Consider the following 24,205-nt stretch of genomic DNA (forward strand, 5'->3'; position numbering starts at 1 on the left):
CAAACATATTTTAGAATTAAACAGAAACAACTTGATTTTTTAACCTTCGATACGCTTTACAATTTTACTGTTTGACGCCGAATATACTTTTCTGCTGTGTGATGTAACTCAATTCTATTGCATTACTCACATGATGATTATATTGAAGCCCGTTAGTCAGCTGTGCTTAATCAGCATTAATTATTACACCGAGTGGCAAGTAGGTGTATAACTAAAACAGATTCTATTTGAGGAATAATATTTGGCACCTGTATTAGAAAAGCTGACGATCCACTTCTTATCTACCCTGAAGTTTTATCTATTATATCAAACAGAGACGACTACGAGATAACATATCAATCCATACATACCCGAACAACTGAATCGTTCTTTGGTTAAGTAAAAAGAATGGTGTTTAATAAGGATGGAAAAGCTTGAATGCTAAATTGTGGTTTGATTAAAGTTTTTTTATTGTCAATTACGGAGTTTCGATGTGCTACATTGAATTTTTAAGACTTCAGAATGGCCCGAAACAGTGATACTCTTCCATTTCCTACGTCTATATCAATACAGTCATTAGATCACAGCAAATTATATAATAGGCGTGCACAATCCCGCGAAAATTTAGTTGAGAAAGAAATTACCAATGACTCGAACAGCAATCAATCTACTTTTGTATATGACTACGAAGAATTGGCTGAATGGAAGGGTTTTGATAAACCTCCTAAACTCCCGCCAAGGAATTTTAAAAATGCTTACTGTGACACTAATGACCTTAAAAAACAAACAACAAACAAGACAGGGTATATAGAAAAAGAATTATACTCATTAACTATTCTATTAACTGATTTTAATCGTCAACTTCATGCAATCACTGAATATTCTGTAACCAAATTCAGTGACATCATTGGTCCATTAAACTTTGATACAGAATGATGTTATATGTCCAAGACAGCAAATTTCTCTCCATCATTAATATCATTCATTTTATTACAGAGTCACAGGGATGTCTCTGGATGACATGTTCTGCTCCCGCTGTCGCGAGGGATTCGAGCCGCACGAGAAGATTGTCAATTCTCGCGGAGAATTGTGGCATCCGCAATGTTTTGTGTGAGTAACACTTTGGAATGGAATTGAAACTATAAAACCACCGGAATGTTTATCAATGGTTGAAGTTTTAGTCTCCAGCAAAGTTATGATAGAATTATTTAAATTGAGAATTTTTCCAAACGATCAATTCACATATAATGATCACAAACTATTTTGATTCTTGATATAATATATACAGATTTTCCTTTTCACAGTTGTGCACAGTGCTTTCGGCCTTTTCCCGAGGGTATTTTCTATGAGTTTGAAGGAAGAAAGTATTGCGAACATGATTTTCATGTTCTATTCGCCCCTTGCTGTGGCAAGTGTGGTAAGTTGTATGCATAAGATTCATTATAAGGTTTTGTTATATGTCAGATATTTTCCGTTAGTTCGGCCACTTGTTCCTGGATCGTCAAGTCAAGAGTGATACGACTAACATTATTGAAAACAGTTCCTTGAGTTTCGTTCAGATAAACATTCAACTAGATCCATTCTAGAGGCAAATTCAATTTCAGGTGAATTTGTCATTGGAAGAGTAATCAAAGCCATGAATGCTAACTGGCATCCTGGCTGCTTCCGTTGTGAGGAGTGTAGCGGTGAATTAGCAGAGACTGGTTTCATGAAATGCCAAGGAAGAGCATTGTGTCATACCTGTAACGCTCGAATAAAAGCTGGGGCTCTTGGAAAGCATATCTGCCATCAATGCCAGTAAGTATTTATTTTTTAGAATTTTCTTGTTATTCAGATAGTTTAAAAATAACTAGAATATGTATATTGTAGTATAATTTTCTACTAATCATTGACTAAATAATATTTCTATCTATAGTGGAATAATCGACGACAAACCGCTGCGTTTCCGTGGTGAAGTATATCATCCCTACCATTTCAACTGCACGGCTTGCGGGATTGAGTTGAATGCTGATGCCAGAGAAGTTAGGTCCAGGCCTGGATTTGCGGCTAATGAGATGGTATTTTGGCATTGAATTTTTTTCTTTTCATACGTAAGCCACAGCTGAACAGCTGTGTTTCATATCGATACTCGTATGTTGTCACTACCCTATATTGACTGACAACAAAATAAAGCCCTTCAAAGTCGGCCTGACGCATGTCTCATTTGTTTTCATATTTTTTACATCAATTATAACATTAGAGCTATCTGCTGAGATAAATGCCTACTTTTAATTTCCTGATTTAAAGATGCTACAACATTAACATACCTGCTTGATATAAATGCATACATCATGTATTTTACAGAATGAACTATATTGTCTGAGATGTCACGACAAAATGGGAATACCGATCTGCGGAGCTTGCCGGCGTCCGATAGAAGAAAGAGTTGTCACTGCCTTGGGAAAACATTGGCACGTGGAACACTTTGTTTGTGCAAAGTGCGAGAAGCCATTCTTAGGTCATCGTCACTACGAGAAAAAGGGCCTTGCTTACTGTGAGACTCATTATCACCAGCTCTTTGGAAACCTATGTTTTGTTTGCAACCAAGTAATTGCTGGAGATGGTAAGTTTTTTTTGTTTTTTTACAACTTGGTAAAGATTTCGAATATCATACAGTGGTCACTTTGATTCTTTGATTACTCCTAAGTCGTTTCCTTATTTATTGACCCAATCTTTCTTTTATTGGGTTACTTCAGCATGAGTGCCTATCGTTTATAACATTTAGTAGATAGCACCTTGTTCTAATTTCCAGTAAAATTTTCAACTAGTCTGCAGTGGATACTTTCCAATAATTACCAGCAATTAAATTTTTGCCAATCAAATACTAGAAAAGTATTAGACAATTGAATTTCACTTACAATTCGTTGCAAAATAGTAGAATAATTACTATCAAACTTTGTCTTCTTGCAAATTAGTGAAAGCACTTTTTCTTATTGCAAATTACGAGAGTCTAGTACTATATTATTATACCTAAATAACAAATTGAACCATAACTTTACGAGGAGTATTATTCGAATAAATGTCACAATAATTTATATTTATGTTAATCTTCTGATTAGTAAATTGCTGCAGTTTACTTTCATCATAGTTTAATAAAATTCGCAGCAACAGAATTACATTTATAATTCGACAAGCCTCATATGTTTATAATTAAAATTAAGTTGTAAGTTTTTTACAAATCATTCTTTATTCCATTTTATTTGCAGTTTTTACGGCATTAAACAAAGCATGGTGCGTACATCATTTTGCTTGCGCATTTTGTGACCAAAAGATGAACCAAAAGACAAAATTCTTCGAATTTGACTTAAAACCCGCTTGCAAGAAATGCTACGAGAAATTTCCCCAGGAATTGAAAAGGCGTATGCGTCGTATGTACGATTTAAATCCAAAAAAAATACCTGCCTAAACAAATAATAAAATACTTTTACCAGATGTGTTTAAAAAAAAGTACATGTATGTTTATATATTTATTGTGCTTAGCAATTGCCGTTTAAAATTACATTAGACAAAGATCATTCTTTGAAGAAGTAATCAAAGTAAAACGTAACATTGATTAAATTTGTCCCCAAGACTACAAAAATATTTTATATAACTGACTTTATTTTTAAGTAAATATTTATCACGTAATGGAAAAATATTACTTGGCCAACTAACGCGCATCTTCTAATTATTCGATATGTACTGTTCGCATTCTGATATTCGGATTTTTCCAAGTATACCTAGAGGATGAACAACCATTTCGATCTAATATTGAAGCATTCTCAAATGTTCGTGCCTTACACCTAGCTTAGGAATAGAAAAAGTATCGCTTATCATAATTCGCAGTAATTATCTTACATTTGACTGACGAGTTATTAATGCATCATAATATACTACACAAATAATTATACAAACAGAAATTTTACACGTATACAGTATCCACACAATATACATTATAATGCTGATCTGTGAATATTTTCATCACTTTATAGTGGGAGTCCTTAGTAAATTTTTAATGGTGCTTTTCTATAAATCAAATTGTTATGTTGCACGTTGTAACAACATATATATATGTATAAGAAAAATGAATATTACCTATTTTGTAATACACTTTCAAGTCAAGTATATTATGTAATATTACTGCTTCGGAAAACTAAACAATTTTACATTATTGTATTAACAAATTGTTTGAAAAAAAATATATATTATATGTGTAATCTCGAAAACCGACCTGTCTTATTTTCCGTTTTACTTGACCTGGTGTATGAGATAAGTATAATGGAGGGTAGGTCACGCTTAGAGATAAGCCACCAATAAGAAAAAAAGATAACAGAAAAAAATTGTAGTACCTACATAAATGCGTTATTGCTTGGCGGCCATATAACAACTTGAGTATACGTTCCCGCAATACGTTGGTCTGATAAAATGAGTCTACGGTACACACACGTACGCAGAATATTCACTTTCAAGTTACACCATTTAAAATCGATATTAAAACTTTCCGAAAAAGCATAGCTAGTATCTTTTTATCTGATAGCAGAGCAATATCCAAACGGTATCTGTCAGGAGTGGCTGATAAGGTATCAGTTGCGAAGACTGGTAACCAATTTATAGTCATATTACTGTACTCTGCCAAGGAATTCGTGCTCATGTTCTTTTATGGAAAACGTTTTTAGTGTCCAGACAACTTAACGTATACTTTTACAACAAGAAAGAAAAACAGGATTTGTATAGTGATTACAGCGTATGGATTATTGTGTTCAAATAAAACTGTAAGTCTACATTTTTCTGTACGCATCATGTGTTTAAATAAAACCGTAAACTTGCATGTTCTTGTACTTCATCTCACATAAAATTTTTGTACGACTATCTGCACTTATGTCAACATTAAAATTCACTAAAAATCAAATAGAAAATTTGATTCTTTATAATAACAAATTAGTTTCTTCGGACATTGCGCGTGACATGCAAATTTTTCAAGATATAAACAAGATACCAAAGTTGAATACATATTACCGTTAATTGAATATTATGTTTGACACTTACATTTTTCAATAATACTGTGTATTATGATAACAGTGTGAAACGAATATCGAACCAATACATGAATCACCTTTTTTTTCTTCCGTATCTCAATTTTCACTGATTTACCAATGCATTACGAATGAATTACACACAAAGTTCTGTTGAGTTGATATTATTTCGTAAACTCTTACTGTATTACAAATATGTAAAATGCAAGAATTTCCAAGACGTCAAGTACACACATAAGAATAGGAAGTGAGAGAATTACAATTGCTCAATGTTTCAATATACTGTAGGTACATGCAGGTAGTAGTTGGAAGGTTCAGTTTGCTTTACTGAAACTGAAGTTACTTTACATTTAATTGTTCAATGTACATATTCATGTGCCTCGTTTCTAATAACTTTAAATGGTTCTACGAACTCAGCTCGTTTATAATGAATCATCAGCAGCAAATATATATAATCTACCCAGCATTCCTTATAAATCAAACAGTTTGTCTTATCAACTTGAAATACATGCCTCAGTCTTAGCTGCATTCGTATAATTTTTCAAGAAATATGTACTATATACCTATGTACCCGGTGAACTATGTTGACAGAGCTAGGACAAAGAATGATTTTCTCTTGTGTACATCTCAAGTATGGTAATAATTAACATACATATATTCATAGACAAATAAAAAAATAGCCGTATACATATTATATTTAGATGAGTTACCGTCAACTGTGAATCCAATGCAGACAACATAAGACGTCGCATACATGATAATACTTGTGCATAACAATAATGAAGAGATGATTCGGACTATGCATAACTGCTGTAAACAAAGAAGTGTCGCATTAATGTGATGAATAAATTTCCAACGATGTCATCGTCCCCAGATCACAGCTACAATCGCCTCGATGGAACAGAAAGTATTACAACCAGGTGAGGCCAATTGATGTGCCGTGAAAATAAACTTTGAGCTATATTCATAACTATCGCTATACGATAAAATTTTATTTTCAGCCTGAGCTAAAGTTACAGAAAAACAATTACTTGAGTCTTATCTGATATGCACGTTTTTAAAAGTTGCAACTTTTAATTAAAACTTCGGTATTTCTGATGACAGTGCAGTGTCATTTCGCAGAATTTATGACTAACGCAGAATTGCGATACTTGCTTCATCATTCTCATGAGAATTCTATTTTTACTTACACTTTAATGTGTTGTATATTTAATTAAAACCTAATGTTCACAGCCTGGACACTGCCAGTCTTCCGAGACCACTTCCGAGAAATGATTATCTCGCAAAACACAACTCCACATACGTTCCACACAATCGATTGTCTCGATATGCAACGGCACTTACTAATCTGGTCCCTATTAGGTTCAAAAGGTGTGTTGTCGACAATACATGAAATAACAATAATCTACCTTATGGAATAATTTCACAAATGTATTAAATGTATGCATAAAAATATTAATTAGGATGTGTTTTAAAAATTTCAAATAAGTACTTTTCATAATCACCATAGATGACAGAAAGAATTATCGTTACATTAATGTTACAGTCACGAATCGCAATACGTTAGCCACGCATTCAATTGAACATAACGTAAAACTAGATTGTTAAATACTGGATGGTCTAAAAACTTCTCATCTGAATGTAACACTAATATAAACTACAACATATATTATTCTGCATGTAGAACACCTGGATCAGAATTACCTGTAGATAAAATCGGCCTGTTTTCGAGCGTGTCATTTAGTTGGTTGAACGAATACTTATCCGCCGGTTGCAAAAATGGGATGAGAAATAAAGCGTTGCCTACAGCTGCAGCCCAAGATTCATGCCAAATAAATGGCCCCAGGTGAGTACAATTTATTTACACTGATCATTTTCAGGTAAATTAATAGGTGTAATCCGACGTCGCTGTCAAGGATGCAGCACTTAATTATTTTATGAGATAAAATTGCGCAACGCACAAACGTGTATCAGTAATGAACTTACTCGATCCATTAAGAATTACTGTTTGATGTTAGTCATGCATTTTCGACTAACCAGCTGATTCATCTTTAACACAGATTAGATGGATTATGGCATGCACATGTGGTGGAGCGTGGACAGGCGGGTGCATCGGTACCTCGGATAGCATGGAAATTCGTAAGAACGCGAGTTTTGATGGCATCTTTCATTTATATGCTGGGCACACTAATTTCTCTTATAGGTCCGGTAAGTCATTTTATATTAGCTATATAGATTTGTCAATCATTGTTACATCTGTATGTTTCAGATTTTTCTTCTCCAAGGAATTATTTCAGCTATAGAAGATAGAAATGCAATATACAATAACACCATAAACGGTACAGCTACTATTCCAAATCATAATTCTTCATCAATTGTGAACAGTTCGTTTAAAAACCATGGTAAAGCGCTAAATGACATGCTGAGTGAATCAGCAACAAAACCATCGGTTGGCCGAGGAATTATCAACAAATTGCCAGACTCTGTTAAACACTTGATTATGATAGACGAAGCAATTATTTTTTGCAACATCATAGTACTGATTCTTGCTGAAATAATTTCTTACTTCTTAATTGCGTGGAGTTCAACCCTCAATCTCAGGTGAGTTCCTTGTTAGGAGTAAAACGATATACCTACAAGATTTGCCTTTAACACCATTTTATCAACACTACGCTGAAAAAGTTCATATTACTGGAATTTATTTAAAGAAGTGAATATGTATTGATAGACAGTAATTTTTACTGCTATTCTATTACATCAAGATTCTAAGTCAAAGTATTTTGAACTCATCAGAATATGTGTCCACTGATATGCTCTAGGAGCCAGCGTGGATGAAATTCAGATATAGTCAGTTATTAGTTTATACTTCGTCATATTGTAAATAGATTATCAAAATTTAAAACAACACGTAATAAATGCTCCATCAATTCTCCAATAATATCTCGATACTTACGACTAGTTATGTTTATGTAGAACAGCATCACGTTTAAGGTCAGCCTGTTTAGCATTGGTCTATAAAAAGTTGATTCACTCTTCTGTGAGATATCGAGCTTCAGCATACCAGGTAAATTTAATTTATGGAATAAGAACATAAATTTTCTGTAAAAAAAAAAACTTTTTATGTTAGATGTTACTTTGAAATCTTAAAATCATTTTGCTATCATCGCTACACAATAATTAAAAATTTCATTCCAGACGATAACTTACTTTGTCCCGGACAGCGATACTTTGTACGAACTCATCACGAATGGCCCACTGATTTTCACAGGACCAATTATATTAATACTGATCTCACTTTTTGTCTGGCACCTCATGGGGAATTGGGCTCTAATCAGTATTGTTGTATTAATACTCTTTTACCTGTGCTTGGTAATTTCAACTTATAATCATAGACCAATGTTGTACTTCAAAAAAATGTTTTTCCCTACGAAGTAGTACGGTATACATTGCGTGATAATCGATCACTTTCGTGTACCGGTAGCTAAATGACGCACAAGTATTTGAACGAATATTTTCTCTTTACAGATACTTACAGCATATTTAACATCTGTTTTTGCAACTAAGACATCGGATTATTCATTGACTAGAATGTCTTTAGTTGAGGAATTTGTAAGTAATATACACCTCTCTAAAATGACCCTGTGGGACAACTGTTTTAGAAATAAAATAGAAGGTATGTTTGAATAATATGCGATAATATTGGCCTCTTGAAATTTGATGTGTTTAAATTTAAGGCTGATAATATTCATATTCTTATCTCTCGATATCCTGTCTGGTGAATGTGATTAATTTGATTCAGACGTACGGAAAAAGGAATTGGTCGAAATGCGACTTGGGGGCTTAAGTGAGGGCTGGAGTTTATCTATGGTGCACTTTATCCCTGTAATAACTGTTTGTACAGCTACTATAGCCAGACTACTGACCATGAAGTACGTCGAATCGGCAGACGTAAGATGTCATTTCCTTATTAACACGCTGAAAATAAATTATACATGTAACAGTTAGTTAAACAAATAATAAGAGATGGAATAACCACATAAATTCAAATTTACAGTTTAAGAACATACTAAGCAAATCGATTTTATACTCAAATCAGTATTAATCATAACGCTGCAAAATAGATATTTTCCGATTTCAGTACATGGTCATGTTAGTGATCTTGCTAATCAACCTAAAACAGTGCGTACGAAGCAGCTGGTTAGCAATGAGCAGTATATCAAGAGGAAGTACGTCCCTAAATAAGTTGAAGGTGAGGAACCATCCTAGTAGACACGTGTAGTACAAATGCGAACATATGTAGTACTTGCTGATTTTTTCTCAGGCAGTTTTAATGCTGAAGGAAGCAGACAGATACCCGGACAAACCAATAGACAAAAATTTAGCAATAACAGTAAATCGAGGAAATTTCAAGTGGGTACAGGATAAACAGGTCGTCGATAGCCCAGGCAAACGAACTTCCCAGTAAGATGGTCTTTTTTATACTCTGTACAATGTGCCTTGTTCGACTTCTTGTACACAAGTTAGATACGTCAGTTATTTTTCTTTCGTACAGTTGTGAAAATATTCCAAACATTTTACAGGTTTTACTTAGAAAATCAAGACGGACCTCCAATTCGTTTCAATGCATTATCAGTTACACACACATTAACCGATATTAATTTTTATGCACCAAAAGTAGGTACAAATTATTACATGAATTTTCATTTAATAGCATGAAGAATCAACTCGATTGATGAATCAATTAACGTTAGATATTTTTGCCTTTACTTTTCATCAAGTAACCGTTTATGTTCCGTTTAATTTCAAAGGGAAAATTAATAGGAATTTGCGGTCAACCTGGTTCTGGGAAAAGCTCGCTTCTCCTTGCTCTGATGGGGCATTTACACCACATTAGTGGGCATGTAACCAGGGATGGTACGTGTAGCTATGTTTCTGAAACACCTTGGTTACTCGAAGGAACACTAAAGGAGAATATCATTTTTGGAGAGACATTTGACTCAAATAGGTATGTTACTTGAGAACTCAAAATATACTAAAAGTTATTACAACACTAAAAGTCACTCGTTCCTACAAAATACACTCAAACGGAAACATCAGCATAACACATTATTACGCTCCGAAACTTAATTTTTTCATCAGAAATGAAAAAGTTTCAAACATGTAACAATGATTAAAATATTTTTCACCTCCAAGTATAATGATAAAAAAAATGAAGAATTGATCATTATTGTGAAGTTGTAGTGTATTACACTTTTGATAAAATTTCAGATATTTCAGTGGTTGTAGTTTTGTCGTGAAGAAAACAATACAGTTTAAAAGAACTGTATGCTTCTGTACATTTCGAAATTTTTATAGATAATTATCATACCGTTTCCTAGAAATTGTGTCGTCACATTAAACATTAAGTACAGTAACTTGATATGACTTTCAGATATTACAAGGCACTCCAGTCTTGTCAGTTAAATGCAGATATTACTTTACTACCTGCATCAGATGACACTGATCTTACAGAAGTGAATTTAAGTCCTGCTCAAAAACAGAGAATCACTTTAGCCAGAGCAGTGTATGCTCGTAGAGATATAAATCTACTGGATAATCCGCTCGCTGACGTAAGCGATGTGAATGAAAGTAATCAAATATTTGAAAAGTGCTTCCTAGAAGCTATGGGAAGAAAGACTGTCATTATGGTCTCTGAAAAAATACAAGTATGCAGCTATTACTGAGGATAGATGACATTAATTAATGATACCGACGATAAAATTCTGGTATTGAATTTTAATTGTTATTGTTAGTTTTTGAACAGGTGCGACACTATTTACGTTATGCGAGAAGGACGAATTGTTGAGCAAGGATCGCACGAAGAGCTCATTCGATGGGATAGCGAATATATTCGACTTATTCGTTCATACATGAAAAAGTATCAACGAAGGTACTACAGGTAAATAAAGTTGGCTTCTATTGGGTGATTTGTATACAATATCTTATAACTACCATATAAATAAGTTGTACATTACTTATGATTGCCATTGCATAGCATAATCAAATGTTAAGAGTACACAAGGAAACATAGTAGTGTTCCGGCGATAGTTTTCCATCCGCCGCGCAAGCTCGATGAGCTTTTGGAGGAGGGAACGGGCATATTCACGAGTCGTATAACTATGGAATTGAGTACATCCTCTTCAACTTAATACTAATATTTGACTTTACGATAAACCACATACCACCGTATATGATCACCATCACTGTCTTTCTTACACTATGAATTATTTTATTTTCACAGAGATGGAGAACCAATAAGTCCATCATCTGCTCAATTATTAATGATAGCAACGCCGAGAGGAGTTTTGAGTAGTTCAAGTACAAATGCATCTTTGGATAGTATGCTGGATGAAGTGAGTATAACTGTTCATTTTGTAAAGTAAAATATATTTTTGATTAAATTTCGACGGAGATTCGGGGGTATTTTTTTGTCTTCATCAAACATATTACGAAATTATTAAATATTACGAATTTCCTGCAAGTAGTAGTAGGGAAAATTCATTCAAAAGTACATAAATTAGAGAAACGTTATTCTTCATGAAGGGATAAAACAGTAATATTGTGATCGAATTCTAGGAACGTCGTTTATAAATGTTCTACATATTGATAATGTCTTACCAAAAATACCATATCCTGCTCTTTATTTTGTATTCTAAGCGTTATATATTAACCCAAACTTTCATTTTAACCCAGGTTTGTAAAACTCGGCACTATTACTGCGTTATCTTAGCTTTAAAATTATATGTTCATGTTTATTGTTTTACCGCAGGAAGACTCAGCTCCACTGAAACATGAACTGAATTCCGAATTCCCAGTGAAATTCAGTACAGATGCGAAAAAACCAGTTGTGGAATATGGACTATACGTAAAAAACTCTGGCGGATGGTTTAAAGCAATCGTCATATGTACCATTTCCATGTTTTGTGCCTTCATTATAGCCGTAGGACCATTAGCATTTGCATATATAGCGGAAGTGAGTATAATTTCCGTGAGCATATTCAATCACTTTTACTGCATGGTTGCAGTTTTGTACCGATTGACTAATCCCAACAACGCTGCAGTTATTTTTGCCATCATGCGTAGCTGTAAAGTTAAGCAATAAGCCCAGTAATTATATTTATTGCAAGTTTTTAGATTCATGACTTCATCATCTTTTTATTTCGTTGCAGAGGACGATTGATGACAACGTACACATTATGATTGTATTTGCATCAATGGTTGGCTCCATGATATTATTCAGTTTAATTTTAATGCTACTATATAATAACGTGAGTAAATTCGTTTAGCTAGAATTATGAAATAAAGTGAATTTCACGAAATAAGCGCACTGTATCTATTATCCATAGGCTGTCTTCAAAGCTGCAAAAAAGCTACACTGCCAATGGATTAATGGACTCTATACAGCACAAATGTCTCTTTTTACAATGACACCAATTTCTGTTCTTCTCAATACATGCAGTCTGAACTTGTATGAAGGTATACCTGTATATTAAGCAATTACAAAAATGTAATAGAAAATCTGATGTACCAAAGAGTTTTTTCGTTGTACACGTAAAACTGGTTATGAAAGTTACATTTGAATATTTAGATTGCAACTTGAAATTAATATTATAATCAATGATTTCAGTTGACTCTGTACTGCCAAGGTCGATAATAACCATACTGATGCATGCCGGGATTAGTATGTTTAGCTCGGCTATACTTGGACTCGTCTCACCGTGGCTACTCATACCGATCACGCTATTTGTTATTGCAGCAATTTCGTACAGCCTATATGTTCGGTGAGTTAATCCAAAGTATGATTATTGATCAAACAATGTTTTATAATAATATAAAAGCACAACGGATACTTATAAGCATCTCCAACTTCCAGTTTGTGTTGATCGTTTTCCATTTAAAAGTATTACAAGTTGATATTACAGTCTCGACAACTCCATATTCAGATTCAGGAAGAATCAAATACCAGCTTCCTTATGCTTGATGTATCAAATAATGAACTGCGCATATATTAATCTATGTTTATTCTCAATTATAGCGGAGCTATAACAGGATTATATGAAGTAAAAGTCAACTCTGCTATACCAATGTATAATCACGCTTTCAATACCATTGACGGGCGCACAACTATTCAAGCCTACCATAAGGAAAAAGATTTTAAAAAGAAGTGAGTGGTTTCATTTGTCAACTTTTATTCAAAATTTCTTATAAGATTCTATATTCACCCAGATAAATTCGTAACTCATCTCCGGATCATGTAGGTGTATAGTAATGAAAAGAAAACTTTTGCAACTATTTTGACGAATCAAATTCATACGTAATTTGTTGTGGCTTACTCATTATTTAGCATTTATTGGTGTATAAACTTATCAATTTACGTATTTTGTGTTGCAGGTTTTACAGATACTGCGATCATAATTCAACCTACAATTTTATGTTACATGCGATTAAATTATGGATGGAATATAGAATCAAATTATTAGGAGGTGAGACTTACTTATTAGTTATTGAACGCCTTTAGTATGAGCAGTGCTTCAGTTTCTTAAGAATCAATGCATTTTGAATCTGTAGTTTCAATTAAGTAATAATTAGGCATTTGATTTCACAGCATTGACATTAGGAGCAGTAATATTAATTTGCGTCATACTGTCCAGTATCCGTCATCGATTTGAGTTAATGGTCTTGGCTACAATTTGTACGTTGCAATTAGTCGCTAGCACAGTCAGTATAACAGGAGCAAGTGCAAGTGCATATACTAGTTTTATGGCAATCACAGGACTAGATTTTTATGTTGAGGTGAATATTATTTTACATTTCAATTTCACTTGTATGAGATATAACATTTAACCAGTTATCATTACTTTAATTAAAATCCTTGACTGAATCATGCTGATTTTTATAGAACATTCCGAAAGAAATACCTGGAAATGTCAGTATGCCTACAAATTGGCCAATCGATGCCAGTATTAAATTTGAAAATGTTACATTGTCTATGAGCGTAAATACAGATCCAGATCTAGACACATTAAATTTTGAAGTTGCTTCTGGTGAAAAAATTGGTTTGTATATCAGTTAGAATTGGCTTTATTTTCTTATGGAAGCTTGTATGCTTCTAGAAAAATTTTAAGGGTGTAAGATATTTTATTTGACCATCTTTTTTTGTAGCACTAATCGGTTCTCAAACAAATGGCAAGATATCTATAGTATCTGCGTTGTATAAATTTATAGAAGTTCATTCGGGAAAGATTTGTATAGGAAATACGAACATCAGCGACGTTCCAATGGACAAGCTAAGGCAGTGTATTACTTTTATACCAGGTGATCCTTTGCTTTTCAATGGCAGTATAAAGTAAGTTACGCCTAATAATATGAAGTACAATATAAGCTTAACTCGTCATCAAGTCACTGTTTCGGCTTGAAGCTATCAATTTTTATCAAACTTGACCATATTGCAGCACTGAAATGCTTTATTAATCGTTCAAACCCTTTTATATCTTAACATCTTCAGTTAATTTGTAGTATTTTGTAAACTCCATTACAAGAAACAATTGCATTCGCAATTCATATAATTCATAATAAGTGTACACCAAACAACCATATGAAAATACTGAGGCCTCTTAACAACGAAGTTGTTACATCATTACCTATGCTGCTAAAACGATCAAATAAATCTTTATTATCTAGATACAATCTGGATCCAATGGGTAAGGTGTCCGAAAAAGAATTAATGGTTGCTCTGCAGAGAGTTTTTCTTTGGGAAAAGGTTTCAAAACTTGAAGAGAAGTTGGAAAGCGATGCCACTAATTGCTTTACAGCCGGCGAACGTAAACTGATATTCTTTGCCCGAGTGATTCTTCGAAAAACTATTAAAGTAGGTCTTGAACATAAAGATATTTATGACTAACAGCGAGTTTCCACTTAGCTTACAAATGTCGTTATACCTCCAAAACTATTGATCTATTTATAACAAAATATAGCCTGAAATCTGGCCAGACGAATTTAGCCATCAATAGAAAAAAAAAAAAAGAATCAGAATCAGTTCAGTAGTTCCGGAGTTATAAAGTAACATCGGGACAGACAGATAGAAAGACATTGAGTTTTATATACGTAGAGAGGAAAAGAGAAGAGACTAATTAATGAAACAGCCAATTTACCAATATCGTCATAATTACAGATAATGATTATTGAGGAATCAGTGACAGACTTGGGTCCAGATGTAGAAAAAAAAATTGAAATAATTTTGAGGGACATTTTTCCCGACCATACCGTCATTGTGCTCTCTACTCAAAGAGTCCGCTATTGTCAAAGAACACTTGTTCTGAGTAATGGAAAGGTAAAGTTTATGCATGTATTTCTCTAACTGAAAAACATAATAATTCTGATAAATATTTTGGAAAAATCAAAGATAAAAACTATGTGAAAATATTAATTTAACGAGAGTAAACTCTTCCAGATAAATGAAAGTGCAAATCGCAAATCATCAACATCGCAACACAGCCTTGCAAGTTCAGAAGTCCTTGTAACGGCAGCTATGAACAGCGTCTTTGAAACAAGCTTTTAGGTATTCAATATAAAATAATATTCGTTGTTTAGCTTCTGAGAATAAATACCAAACTGTAATAAGGTGTACATTTATAGCTAAGTAAATGTTTCAGAAAATCGTTCAGATTTTGTAGCAAGATTTTTAGTGACAACAAAAATGCTAGTACATTTCTTCTCCGTATCATTTCACATGACTCTAAGTATAGAGTTTTCTTTTATTCGCCACAAATGCTAGTCTACATTTTCAATTTCTGTATCAAATTTTGCGAACATGTGCCTTCAATGGGGTACTGACACGATATTACTGACACAATAATTTTTCTCCTTTTGTGCACGTTACTCTGAGCATTTGGGTTGATAAAAAATTCAAATTTGTACAGTTGCTCTCGAAAAAAGAAATCCTCAAGTTGCTCGGTGATTCTGTGCTGAAAATACGATCTCGGGCCCCTCAAAGTAATAATGTTGGGCTTCGGTGAAAAAATCTTTTTAAATACCAAATTCGCTGTTCATATCTAAAGTTTATAAATAAATTATCAGATATTAAACCTATAATTTTTTTAAATGGAACTCTCAATACTAAATTGTCCAAATTTCACTTTTAGAAAATCTTATTTAGTCCTTACTCCAGAGTAAAAATTGTTTATATAAAAAGAGTCCTAGCGACTTTTTGCAAAGTGGCTACTTTATTTAACCTAGAATATCCCATATATTTATTATATAACTTGTATATTAAAATTCTTACATAACATATAAAATAACACATTCAATATGGATGTAAGAATTATTAACTATAAACAATCATGAATAATAGAACTGTAGACTTTATTCGAAAAATTAAAGTATTTTCGGTACGAGTGCAATCTAAAAAATTGAATAAATTATTTATTTACGCATAACAGCACCATTATAATTATAACATATCATTTCACTCATTGTTAATATCGATGTATAAATAGTGTTTTTAAATAATATAATATGAAACATGTGTACAAACACAATATAATGTATAGATTTATGTAGAATTGGATATAAACAGCTCGTAAGTTTTTCACCTGACGTGTGGTAAATTATGATCGCGACGAGTATTTGCACCACTTTGGAATTGAGAAATAAATACCTAAATATGACAATCTTTTTTAATAATTGCATTCCTTAACATGAATTTTAACTGGTTATGTAAACTTGTGAGTAAAACTATGAAAGTGGCGAAATTGAAAGTGACAATGGTAAATGTCTATTCTCTGTTGTTCTATTTTTAGAAATTGAATAAACCCCAATGTATAACACTAGAAATATAAAAAACCTGCAAATCTGTAAGAATCATTTATCCATAATTTAGCCTCTAAAAGACTATAATTAACGTTATTCTGTACTTGAATTTATACAAAAATGGTAATGTATTATTATCATTTTGCACTACGTGTTGCTGGAATTTTTTGTATCTACTAAGATTCACACCTGAATTCATAATTGAATTGAAATATAAAACAAGTAGTTTCATTCAGTGCAGATTATCTATCTTCATGTTCAGTATTCAGTTGAATTTCTCACTCTGTTTGAAGAATGTTATGGAATCTTATAGACGAACCAAAAAATCGCCCAAGCAGAAACATTGTGAATCAAACGAGGTTTCGAACATTATAACAAAAATAAATGAAGTTTAATTTAATGAAAACAGTCTCTATTCGATGCGTAAAGAACTTGAAAACCACAAATTTAGACTGAAATAACACTATGTTCAATATCAGTCATGGAAATCTCCTAATTCTGTCTTTCCATTGCCGTTGAAGGCATATAACTTGGCTGATTGTAATAATTAATAATTCATTTCAATTTTATGAGAACTCTCAACAGATCGCGAATAATGCAAATACTCTTGATCACAACACTTAATATAAAAAACTAGTACATACATAGAATTATTACTCACAAATGACCTATGACAAACATGTCAATCGAAAAAAGAATAGCTTATTGTTGTTCAAAATCTTAGGACGATTTTTAGTGATTCCATTTACAGTAAGGAAATGCTAGATAAATATAATCTCTCTGATGATCGAAGCCTAATTAGTTCAAATGCATCATTTTCAAGTCTTTTTTATACATGTTAAGATGAAATTTAAACTCATCAATTTCAACTGCAGTAATTTCCGTTCTATCTTTCAAACCATAGCTGTGTGACATCTTTATTTCAACATGTTTTCGTTAAACCATTTATCGATCATATCCTGAAAGTATATTTTTTTTTATGGCAAAATATGAAGTGAAATATGGAGCGACTAAATTTGAGAGTACATTATCAAATTGGTGTACACATGAAGTAATGCAATATGCAAACTTTGCTGGTTGTCAGTTGTAAGATTAGGAATAGAGAAATTTCAATCTAGTCGTTAATTCTGAGGAGGATGGAGCATTTCAATATATATCATTTCACATTAAGTGTACGTATGAATGAAGATATTAAACATAGGCTTCGTTATATTTTGTCAGTGTCGCAATTGTATGAGGTTCAATGCTTTGCATAATAATTAATGAATTGACTTGTTTTAATTGAATCAGTCCGTGTTAACACATTTAGCCTTGTCGCAAGCCGTCTTGAGATTAAAATATTTTTGTGCAGTTATATGATTTGGGCGGACGTATCAAACGTGGAACTACTCAAGTAGCAAGGAAACATACATATTTCAAAAACGAGATATCGCTTTGCAGATACGTTACATACATATATACCTTATTTACATCATTACTACAGTTATTCTGATTATTATAATTGTTTTTTTTTTTTTGTAGCTAAGTCATATTCTTAGTCCAGTTTCAGTGGATTATGGCAGAGTTAACTTGTGCATGGATGCTCTACAGATGGCTCAAAATGAATTCTGAATAAAGTTAATATATTGTTTTCCATAACACAATAAGTTTATTGATGATAAGCTGTAATATTTCACATGAAACAATTGCGTGATAAATTGAGGTAAGTTAGGAAAATATTGATCTCAGGAGATTTGTGAAAAATTTGTTTTCAAACAAAATCACCTGTGATGCGTTAAAATTAAACAAACAATAAATTGCTGGCATTGCAAAATGGTACAAAAGTCTAATTTTTTTGAAATTATTGATGGTTGGGCTTTCTTAGAAATTTCCATTTACCATTTCTTTTATTAGGATTTCGCGGATCTCCTACTCTTCACTAACTCTCCTTGACCAAATTGTAATATTTCTCTGTGACTTTCTCATATCCAAATGAATATGTCCAATTCAAGTATCCAATAAATAAATCTCCAAATCAATCGGTATGCAGAAACACGTTTCTGATCTATTTATATATAATGGAAATATGGGGGGAGTTTTATTCTGTCCCGTTCCAGGCCACAAAATTCCCTGACTTCCCACCTCTCTCTGACCAATGGTCACACCGTGTCAGATACATCCTGACATGAATATGTAATTTTCATGTACAATGCATGCAAAATATCAGAGATCCTCAGCTTCAAATATACATATTGACCTCAGCACAGTTACAAAATACTTTTATGCATATTATGACATACCAAAGTAAAGCTTTTACAATTGATGCAGCACATTTGAAGACGAGTTCTATTTTTATAGTGACCTAACATGAGCATAGCGCTTGAGCGTTTTAAACGTTAAGCAGCATGACCTAAAACTTATTTGCTGATACATCATCAACTACAGTTATCCTCCAAACCAATCGACATCAAGGTATAATAATCAATATCTCGCAAAGTGTTAAACTGAATAATGCATGCATAGAACCATATGAGTGACATGGTTTACCGGTAGAAAAAAAAAGTTCAAAATTAAACCAACCGTTCGGAATGACATCGGTAGTCTTAAATACCAAACAGAAAAAGTGATGTCGTGATTCGCGTCGGATTTATAATTTTACATTACATTTTATAAGAATAATACTCTATTATTGGAATAGATTATAAGAATATTAAAATGACTCACATAAGGTGGAAGCACTCATTTCGTATATCAATGTTTCTAGCATTGGCATCTAATAATGCAGTGTTAACAATGTTTTTTCATAGTTTTACTTTCATTTCAGATTTGCTTTGTCTCACCACTGCAGTGCGGACAACAAGCTATGGTTGGGCAACTGGTTTGCGAAGGTAGAAAAAGTTGACCTCCGACCGCCACAGCTGCACCCATAACGGCACTGCATGCTGCATCTTGTCTTCCAGACAATAATAAATTTGGGTTCATCAGTAACTAAAATGATCATAAAAATAATTACAAATAATGTAATTAGATTTCGTATTTACCTTAAAGTGCATATTCAATTGTAAATTTGTACTAGAAAATTTGATCCGCGTTCACAATGACCAGTTCTATTTATCGTATTGGTCTGAATATAACTAAATATAAGTCAAGGTTTCCGTTAGCTGATTTTCCTCTCAGAATCCGCACTCAACTTATGCGTAGGGTCGAGTTGTATTCAAGATTTTTCCGAAATTTGTTTTATCGACTAAAAGAATTTTGTTAACAACCAATCGCATCATATATGACCAATAAAGTCATGAATCTTTTAAACTAGAACTTTAATTATTTCAAATAGTATAAATCCAATGTACAAACAAATTGAAAATGAGATATTCATACAATAATATCTAGTTTTGTTGTTACAATGTATGCAAAAAATACAGTATTAATCAACAAATACACATGTGATGACAGATAATTGTCTCATAAAATTCACCTTATAATTGGTGTTTAAAAAAAATCCTGGAATACAGTCGTAAAGTTGATGGTCGACTCATATTCAGACCAATACAATAACAGAATGTTACTCACTGTGCGGGTTTGTGTAAAAGTATTTTAGAGAGACCAATAGAAAGGATCATTTATTTCAATGTACGTCCTTTTTATTAAGACCTATCAATAATCAAGCTCAACAAGGTGAGAGTGTAAGTAATTTGTCAAAAAATGCAAAATGTTATAACATTTTACAACCTACCTGCTCGGCGTGTTTTTCCGCCACAGTTTTCATCTCTAAACCGACGATATTTATTTCTCTACGACGATGAATTTTGTCTGAGCCACCAAGTAACTGGACCTTAAGAATTTCAGCAAGCTGACATGAACCTTCGCTCAAATCCAGAACATTTGTACTAGGCAGCTCATGCCTTTGATTTGACATTGTTCCAACAGAGTCAAAGTTTTCACGAAGTAAGCTCAGTGTTCTGATAGAAAATACAAAATAAAAATATTTCAGCATTATACCTATTATTCAACGTAACTTCGAGCTATATGGAAAATAGGGAAAAGATACTTGAATTTCGAGATGCTACTGGAATCTATTAACAGTCGCCCAGAAACAGACATACGAGTCGAATTTTAAGTATTGCAAAATAATTAAAACCAAGCACTTGGAACTCGCTATTAATTTTAACCAAGTCTCATTGATTTCTTAAAGAATGGGTGCCTCATATTTTTGAGATGAACAAAAAATTAATCAACTCAAATTTATACGGATACTATTTCGTAGAGCGTCATGCTAGAACGTTGAATTAGAAAGTTCGAATATTACGCCTAAGCGTGAACAATGAAAATGTATAGAAATATTTACGTGATTCATAATTCGAATGAGGCATGGAGACTCTATATTATATAGCTTTGCACCAATCATCAGAGGCATGAAAAATATAAATAGAATGTACCTGTATGTTCTGAGAGCGGTGTCTCTTACTTTGCTACGTTCTTCTAATAGTCGTTTTATTGTCTCCTGCAGATCGGTAGTCCTTTGGCAAAGTGCAGCCTTCCATCGAGCGAGTTCTTCCACCATCAAACTGAAATATGAGACAGCGAAACCACGAATCAAATATGGATCGTATAGAATGGAGTTTAGTTTAAGTATCATTATCAACGCTACCTGCTAGCTAAAAATTTGCTTCTCCAAACCTCGCATTGACCAGCCAGCCACTCAGTTTGTTCTTGATGGGTATTCAGATTTTGAGCAGAGTTAAGCAGAGCACGCGCCAATTGAAGCTTATCCTCTGTCAAAAGGTGAACTTTCGTTTCCAAATCTTCTCCTACAGCTGCTACCAAAAGATTTTTTAACTCTCCATTCACCTGTAAGGCGATCAGATAATAGTCACTATCATCAATGCTGACTAGCAGGTGAAAAGATAAAATTTCTTTCCTGACATTTTACTGAAGGATTAAGAGATTCGATTCTGTGAGGTAATCATTCATTTTACCTGTGACTAAAAAGTTGAGAAATTCAATTCTATAAGTTCGTAATATAATCATGCTTTTTACCTGTGCCTGAAATTTCAACTGACTCTCCAGCTGAGAATTTTCTTCCTTGAGCTTCTGAATCTCAGTTTCGTAGGCTTTTCTTTCTGCACTTAGCGCATCTATACCAGCACTTTCTGCAGCATCTTCTTTCGCTTTACCATAAGTCTGATTTCTCTTCTCAGCCTCGTTCGCAGTTAGCATGGCCATTTGAGAGACCATGACATTAATGTCCAAATTATTCTTTGATGCCTTTCTGGTTTTTTTCTGATAGGGAATAATTGGGTTAACAGCAGCCTTGTAAGGTTCATATGGAACGAATTTGGGCTCCTTTGACTTCAAAGAACTCAATATATGCTTCTCTTTCTTTACTTGTGCAACACTCTTTGGCGTAAGGTTTACTATCATGCCAACGGGCGTTACCGGAGGTGTAGAGTTTGATTGTTTCAAATTTGTCGGGTGGTAAATTAATGTGTCTCCTAAACGGACTTTTGTCTGTTTTTTATCTACTTTCTCATCTGCTATATTTTCCATTCCATCCCCTTGCGTACGCGTAGGACAAGTCATCGTTTGTGTTTCTGAAATTGATTTTATAAACTAAACATTAAACTCTGTTTCATCAGTAACGTAAAATGTCTAGCCAAATAGGTATGTCAATACCATCCTTAGCAGCTATTTAACCGACAGTAGGAGCAAAGTATACGTCGTCAAAGAAAAAAAATTTCCAACAAATTTCAACCCCTTATGAAATTCATTCAATTTTTAGTATCGATGTGTAGTTTTTTTTTTCCATCAAATTCAAGATTATTCACGTACAGAATACCTCACCAGATAAATCTATGTTAATCGTAAATATTTTATGGGATCTCTGCTCAGAAATAAATACTTGATAGAAAACGAGACATAGTTTGATAGTTTACAAGAAAACTGCAAATTTGTATTATTCATGTTTCACGATCTTTCATCAAAAACGAAAAGGACATTTACACCAATCAAGTTAAAAGTATATTCTTTCACCTGTTTGAACAGTTTGATATTACTAATTAATAAAAAGCGTAAACAGCTACTTTACAGTCGTTTGGAGCCAAGGAATATTCACTTGAGATTAGAATGCATATCCATGATTTCGCACAATTTGAGAGATTAATAGTACCTTGCTTTAGGCACTTGTAACTTTCTAGAAGCGAATATTAACACGAAACGGTTTATAGAAAATCTTATTATTTTAGAAAAGCAATTAATGAATAAAATTATGCCGCTAAAACTAGCAGCCAGATTTAGCAGCATGCTCTAATATCGGTGAAAACAAAAGAGAATGAAGCTCTACCATTGAAAATTTTATAAAATCACATGAAAATCAAGCAAATTTATAACATCGTGCACAGTAAACTGTACTCATCATCGTTCAACTACTAACCGTGACCGCTAAGTTCAGTTTCATGAAAAAATTTCTGAGTATTCAACATCGATAAAGTGAATTTGTACCAAAAAGTACAACGACTGACTCAGAAGGACTCCAATGCAAACGGTCACCATTTATGGAGAAGGTTGACTGCAATTATCTTGAGAAACCCCTAAAACCACAATACGATTGCGTAAGAAATCGATTTTTAGTATTTTTAAAAAAGTGTATCCTTCGGGAGCTGTCACCAGTAGCAGATTACCTGGTATAATAAAAATGTCGGAAACGCTAATCGGGGATTCTGTGTCTATTTATTAAGTAACGTAGTCTTATTCATTAGGCAATCTAATCAGTTGAACTTGACGTCAACCATAATTGGACAACTACTAGTCCGGGTACTATACGTCTTGATCACATGCAGCGTTACACCTAATTCTTTGATTACGAAGAAGCTTAACCTCTTTAACCGGGCAGCACAAAGATATCCCGCGATGTCAATATGTGAAATCATCCACGCGTATCGGCATAGCAACTATACAAAAATGATAAAAATCGAACAGTGAAATTTAAAAGCCGTACAGGAAATTGCAAGACATTAAACGCATAAGCGGGAAGCATTATAAGTTAATTCAATGCTGACATACAAATAAGATGAATAATATTTTCTTGGAACCTTGAAAGCTCGTTGCTTTGATGCTGTTCTTTCTCGATGTAGAAAAAGTAGCGACGTTTTCTGAGGGCTGAATTTGCGGCCGTTCAGAATCCATGACAATATACGAAAATTCGTAAGTCCCTCTTATTATTTTCTAACCAAATCAAAACACCTGATTTCTACTCCAAGAGCTGTCGCTTGGCCGATCAGCTGTTCATGTCAAGTGTCGGAAAATCGGAAGTCCCGTTAGCGGAAGCGTTTATCGAGAGATGGGAGCCAATC

At 33.4% G+C, this 24,205-nt stretch overlaps 3 protein-coding genes across 11 annotated transcripts; 2 read left to right on the top strand and 1 right to left on the bottom strand.

The window, feature by feature from the left end:
• On the top strand, positions 1–4,825 carry LOC124217925 (LIM and senescent cell antigen-like-containing domain protein 1). Its single transcript, XM_046624100.2, has 7 exons — positions 1–782; positions 976–1,089; positions 1,284–1,396; positions 1,584–1,776; positions 1,895–2,036; positions 2,323–2,581; positions 3,225–4,825. The coding sequence occupies exons 1-7, from the start codon at positions 502–504 to the stop codon at positions 3,422–3,424; spliced, it is 1,302 nt and encodes a 433-aa protein (XP_046480056.1). The 5' UTR covers positions 1–501; the 3' UTR covers positions 3,425–4,825.
• Positions 4,644–17,557, top strand: LOC124217922 (ATP-binding cassette sub-family C member 12-like). 5 transcript variants are annotated; one of them, XM_046624091.2, is made up of 29 exons: positions 4,644–4,769; positions 5,732–5,950; positions 6,264–6,401; positions 6,715–6,876; positions 7,091–7,238; positions 7,300–7,631; positions 8,004–8,094; positions 8,226–8,399; positions 8,556–8,703; positions 8,830–8,978; positions 9,169–9,279; positions 9,352–9,491; positions 9,611–9,704; positions 9,839–10,035; positions 10,462–10,735; positions 10,823–10,968; positions 11,311–11,422; positions 11,839–12,042; positions 12,239–12,337; positions 12,416–12,545; positions 12,697–12,850; positions 13,105–13,233; positions 13,461–13,552; positions 13,675–13,862; positions 13,969–14,125; positions 14,232–14,415; positions 14,751–14,937; positions 15,241–15,399; positions 15,520–17,557. In XM_046624091.2, exons 2-29 carry the CDS (start codon positions 5,871–5,873, stop codon positions 15,625–15,627), a joined length of 4,287 nt encoding a protein of 1,428 aa, XP_046480047.1. In that variant the 5' UTR covers positions 4,644–4,769; positions 5,732–5,870; the 3' UTR covers positions 15,628–17,557. The 5 variants fall into 5 exon arrangements, with proteins under 5 accessions (XP_046480047.1, XP_046480048.1, XP_068991129.1 ...); XM_069135028.1 differs by lacking the exon at positions 4,644–4,769 and adding an exon at positions 5,643–5,661; XM_069135027.1 differs by lacking the exon at positions 4,644–4,769 and adding an exon at positions 5,650–5,666.
• On the bottom strand, positions 16,177–24,134 carry LOC124217924 (golgin-45). Of its 5 annotated transcripts, none has more exons than XM_046624097.2 (7): positions 23,945–24,127; positions 23,287–23,443; positions 21,894–22,447; positions 21,505–21,704; positions 21,293–21,421; positions 20,590–20,815; positions 16,177–19,844 (listed from the first exon to the last, which is right to left on the bottom strand). In XM_046624097.2, the coding sequence occupies exons 2-7, from the start codon at positions 23,333–23,335 to the stop codon at positions 19,677–19,679; spliced, it is 1,326 nt and encodes a 441-aa protein (XP_046480053.1). In that variant the 5' UTR covers positions 23,336–23,443; positions 23,945–24,127; the 3' UTR covers positions 16,177–19,676. The 5 variants fall into 5 exon arrangements, with proteins under 5 accessions (XP_046480053.1, XP_046480054.1, XP_046480051.1 ...); XM_046624098.2 differs by lacking the exon at positions 23,287–23,443 and adding an exon at positions 23,730–23,803 and having other exon boundaries at positions 23,945–24,126; XM_046624095.2 differs by lacking the exon at positions 23,945–24,127 and adding an exon at positions 23,534–23,707.
• Between the last annotated feature and the right edge of the window lie 71 nt (positions 24,135–24,205).

This window comes from Neodiprion pinetum, chromosome 4 (genome assembly GCF_021155775.2).
Source record: "Neodiprion pinetum isolate iyNeoPine1 chromosome 4, iyNeoPine1.2, whole genome shotgun sequence".
In the NCBI taxonomy this organism is placed as follows: Eukaryota; Metazoa; Arthropoda; class Insecta; order Hymenoptera; family Diprionidae; genus Neodiprion; species Neodiprion pinetum.

Coding starts and splice junctions, on each gene's coding strand:
- LOC124217924 (XM_046624094.2), bottom strand. CDS start 24,038: ATGGATTCTGAACGGCCGCAAATTCAGCCCTCAGAAAACGTCGCTACT. Junction 21,422..21,504: donor AGCAAATTTTTAGCTAGCAG/GTAGCGTTGATA, acceptor CTCATATTTCAG/TTTGATGGTGGAAGAACTCG. Junction 19,845..20,589: donor CGGAAAAACACGCCGAGCAG/GTAGGTTGTAAA, acceptor TGATCATTTTAG/TTACTGATGAACCCAAATTT.
- LOC124217925 (XM_046624100.2), top strand. CDS start 502: ATGGCCCGAAACAGTGATACTCTTCCATTTCCTACGTCTATATCAATA. Junction 783..975: donor CAAACAACAAACAAGACAGG/GTATATAGAAAA, acceptor ATTTTATTACAG/AGTCACAGGGATGTCTCTGG. Junction 1,777..1,894: donor CATATCTGCCATCAATGCCA/GTAAGTATTTAT, acceptor TTCTATCTATAG/TGGAATAATCGACGACAAAC.
- LOC124217922 (XM_046624091.2), top strand. CDS start 5,871: ATGAATAAATTTCCAACGATGTCATCGTCCCCAGATCACAGCTACAAT. Junction 7,632..8,003: donor AGTTCAACCCTCAATCTCAG/GTGAGTTCCTTG, acceptor ATGTTTATGTAG/AACAGCATCACGTTTAAGGT. Junction 11,423..11,838: donor TGGATAGTATGCTGGATGAA/GTGAGTATAACT, acceptor GTTTTACCGCAG/GAAGACTCAGCTCCACTGAA.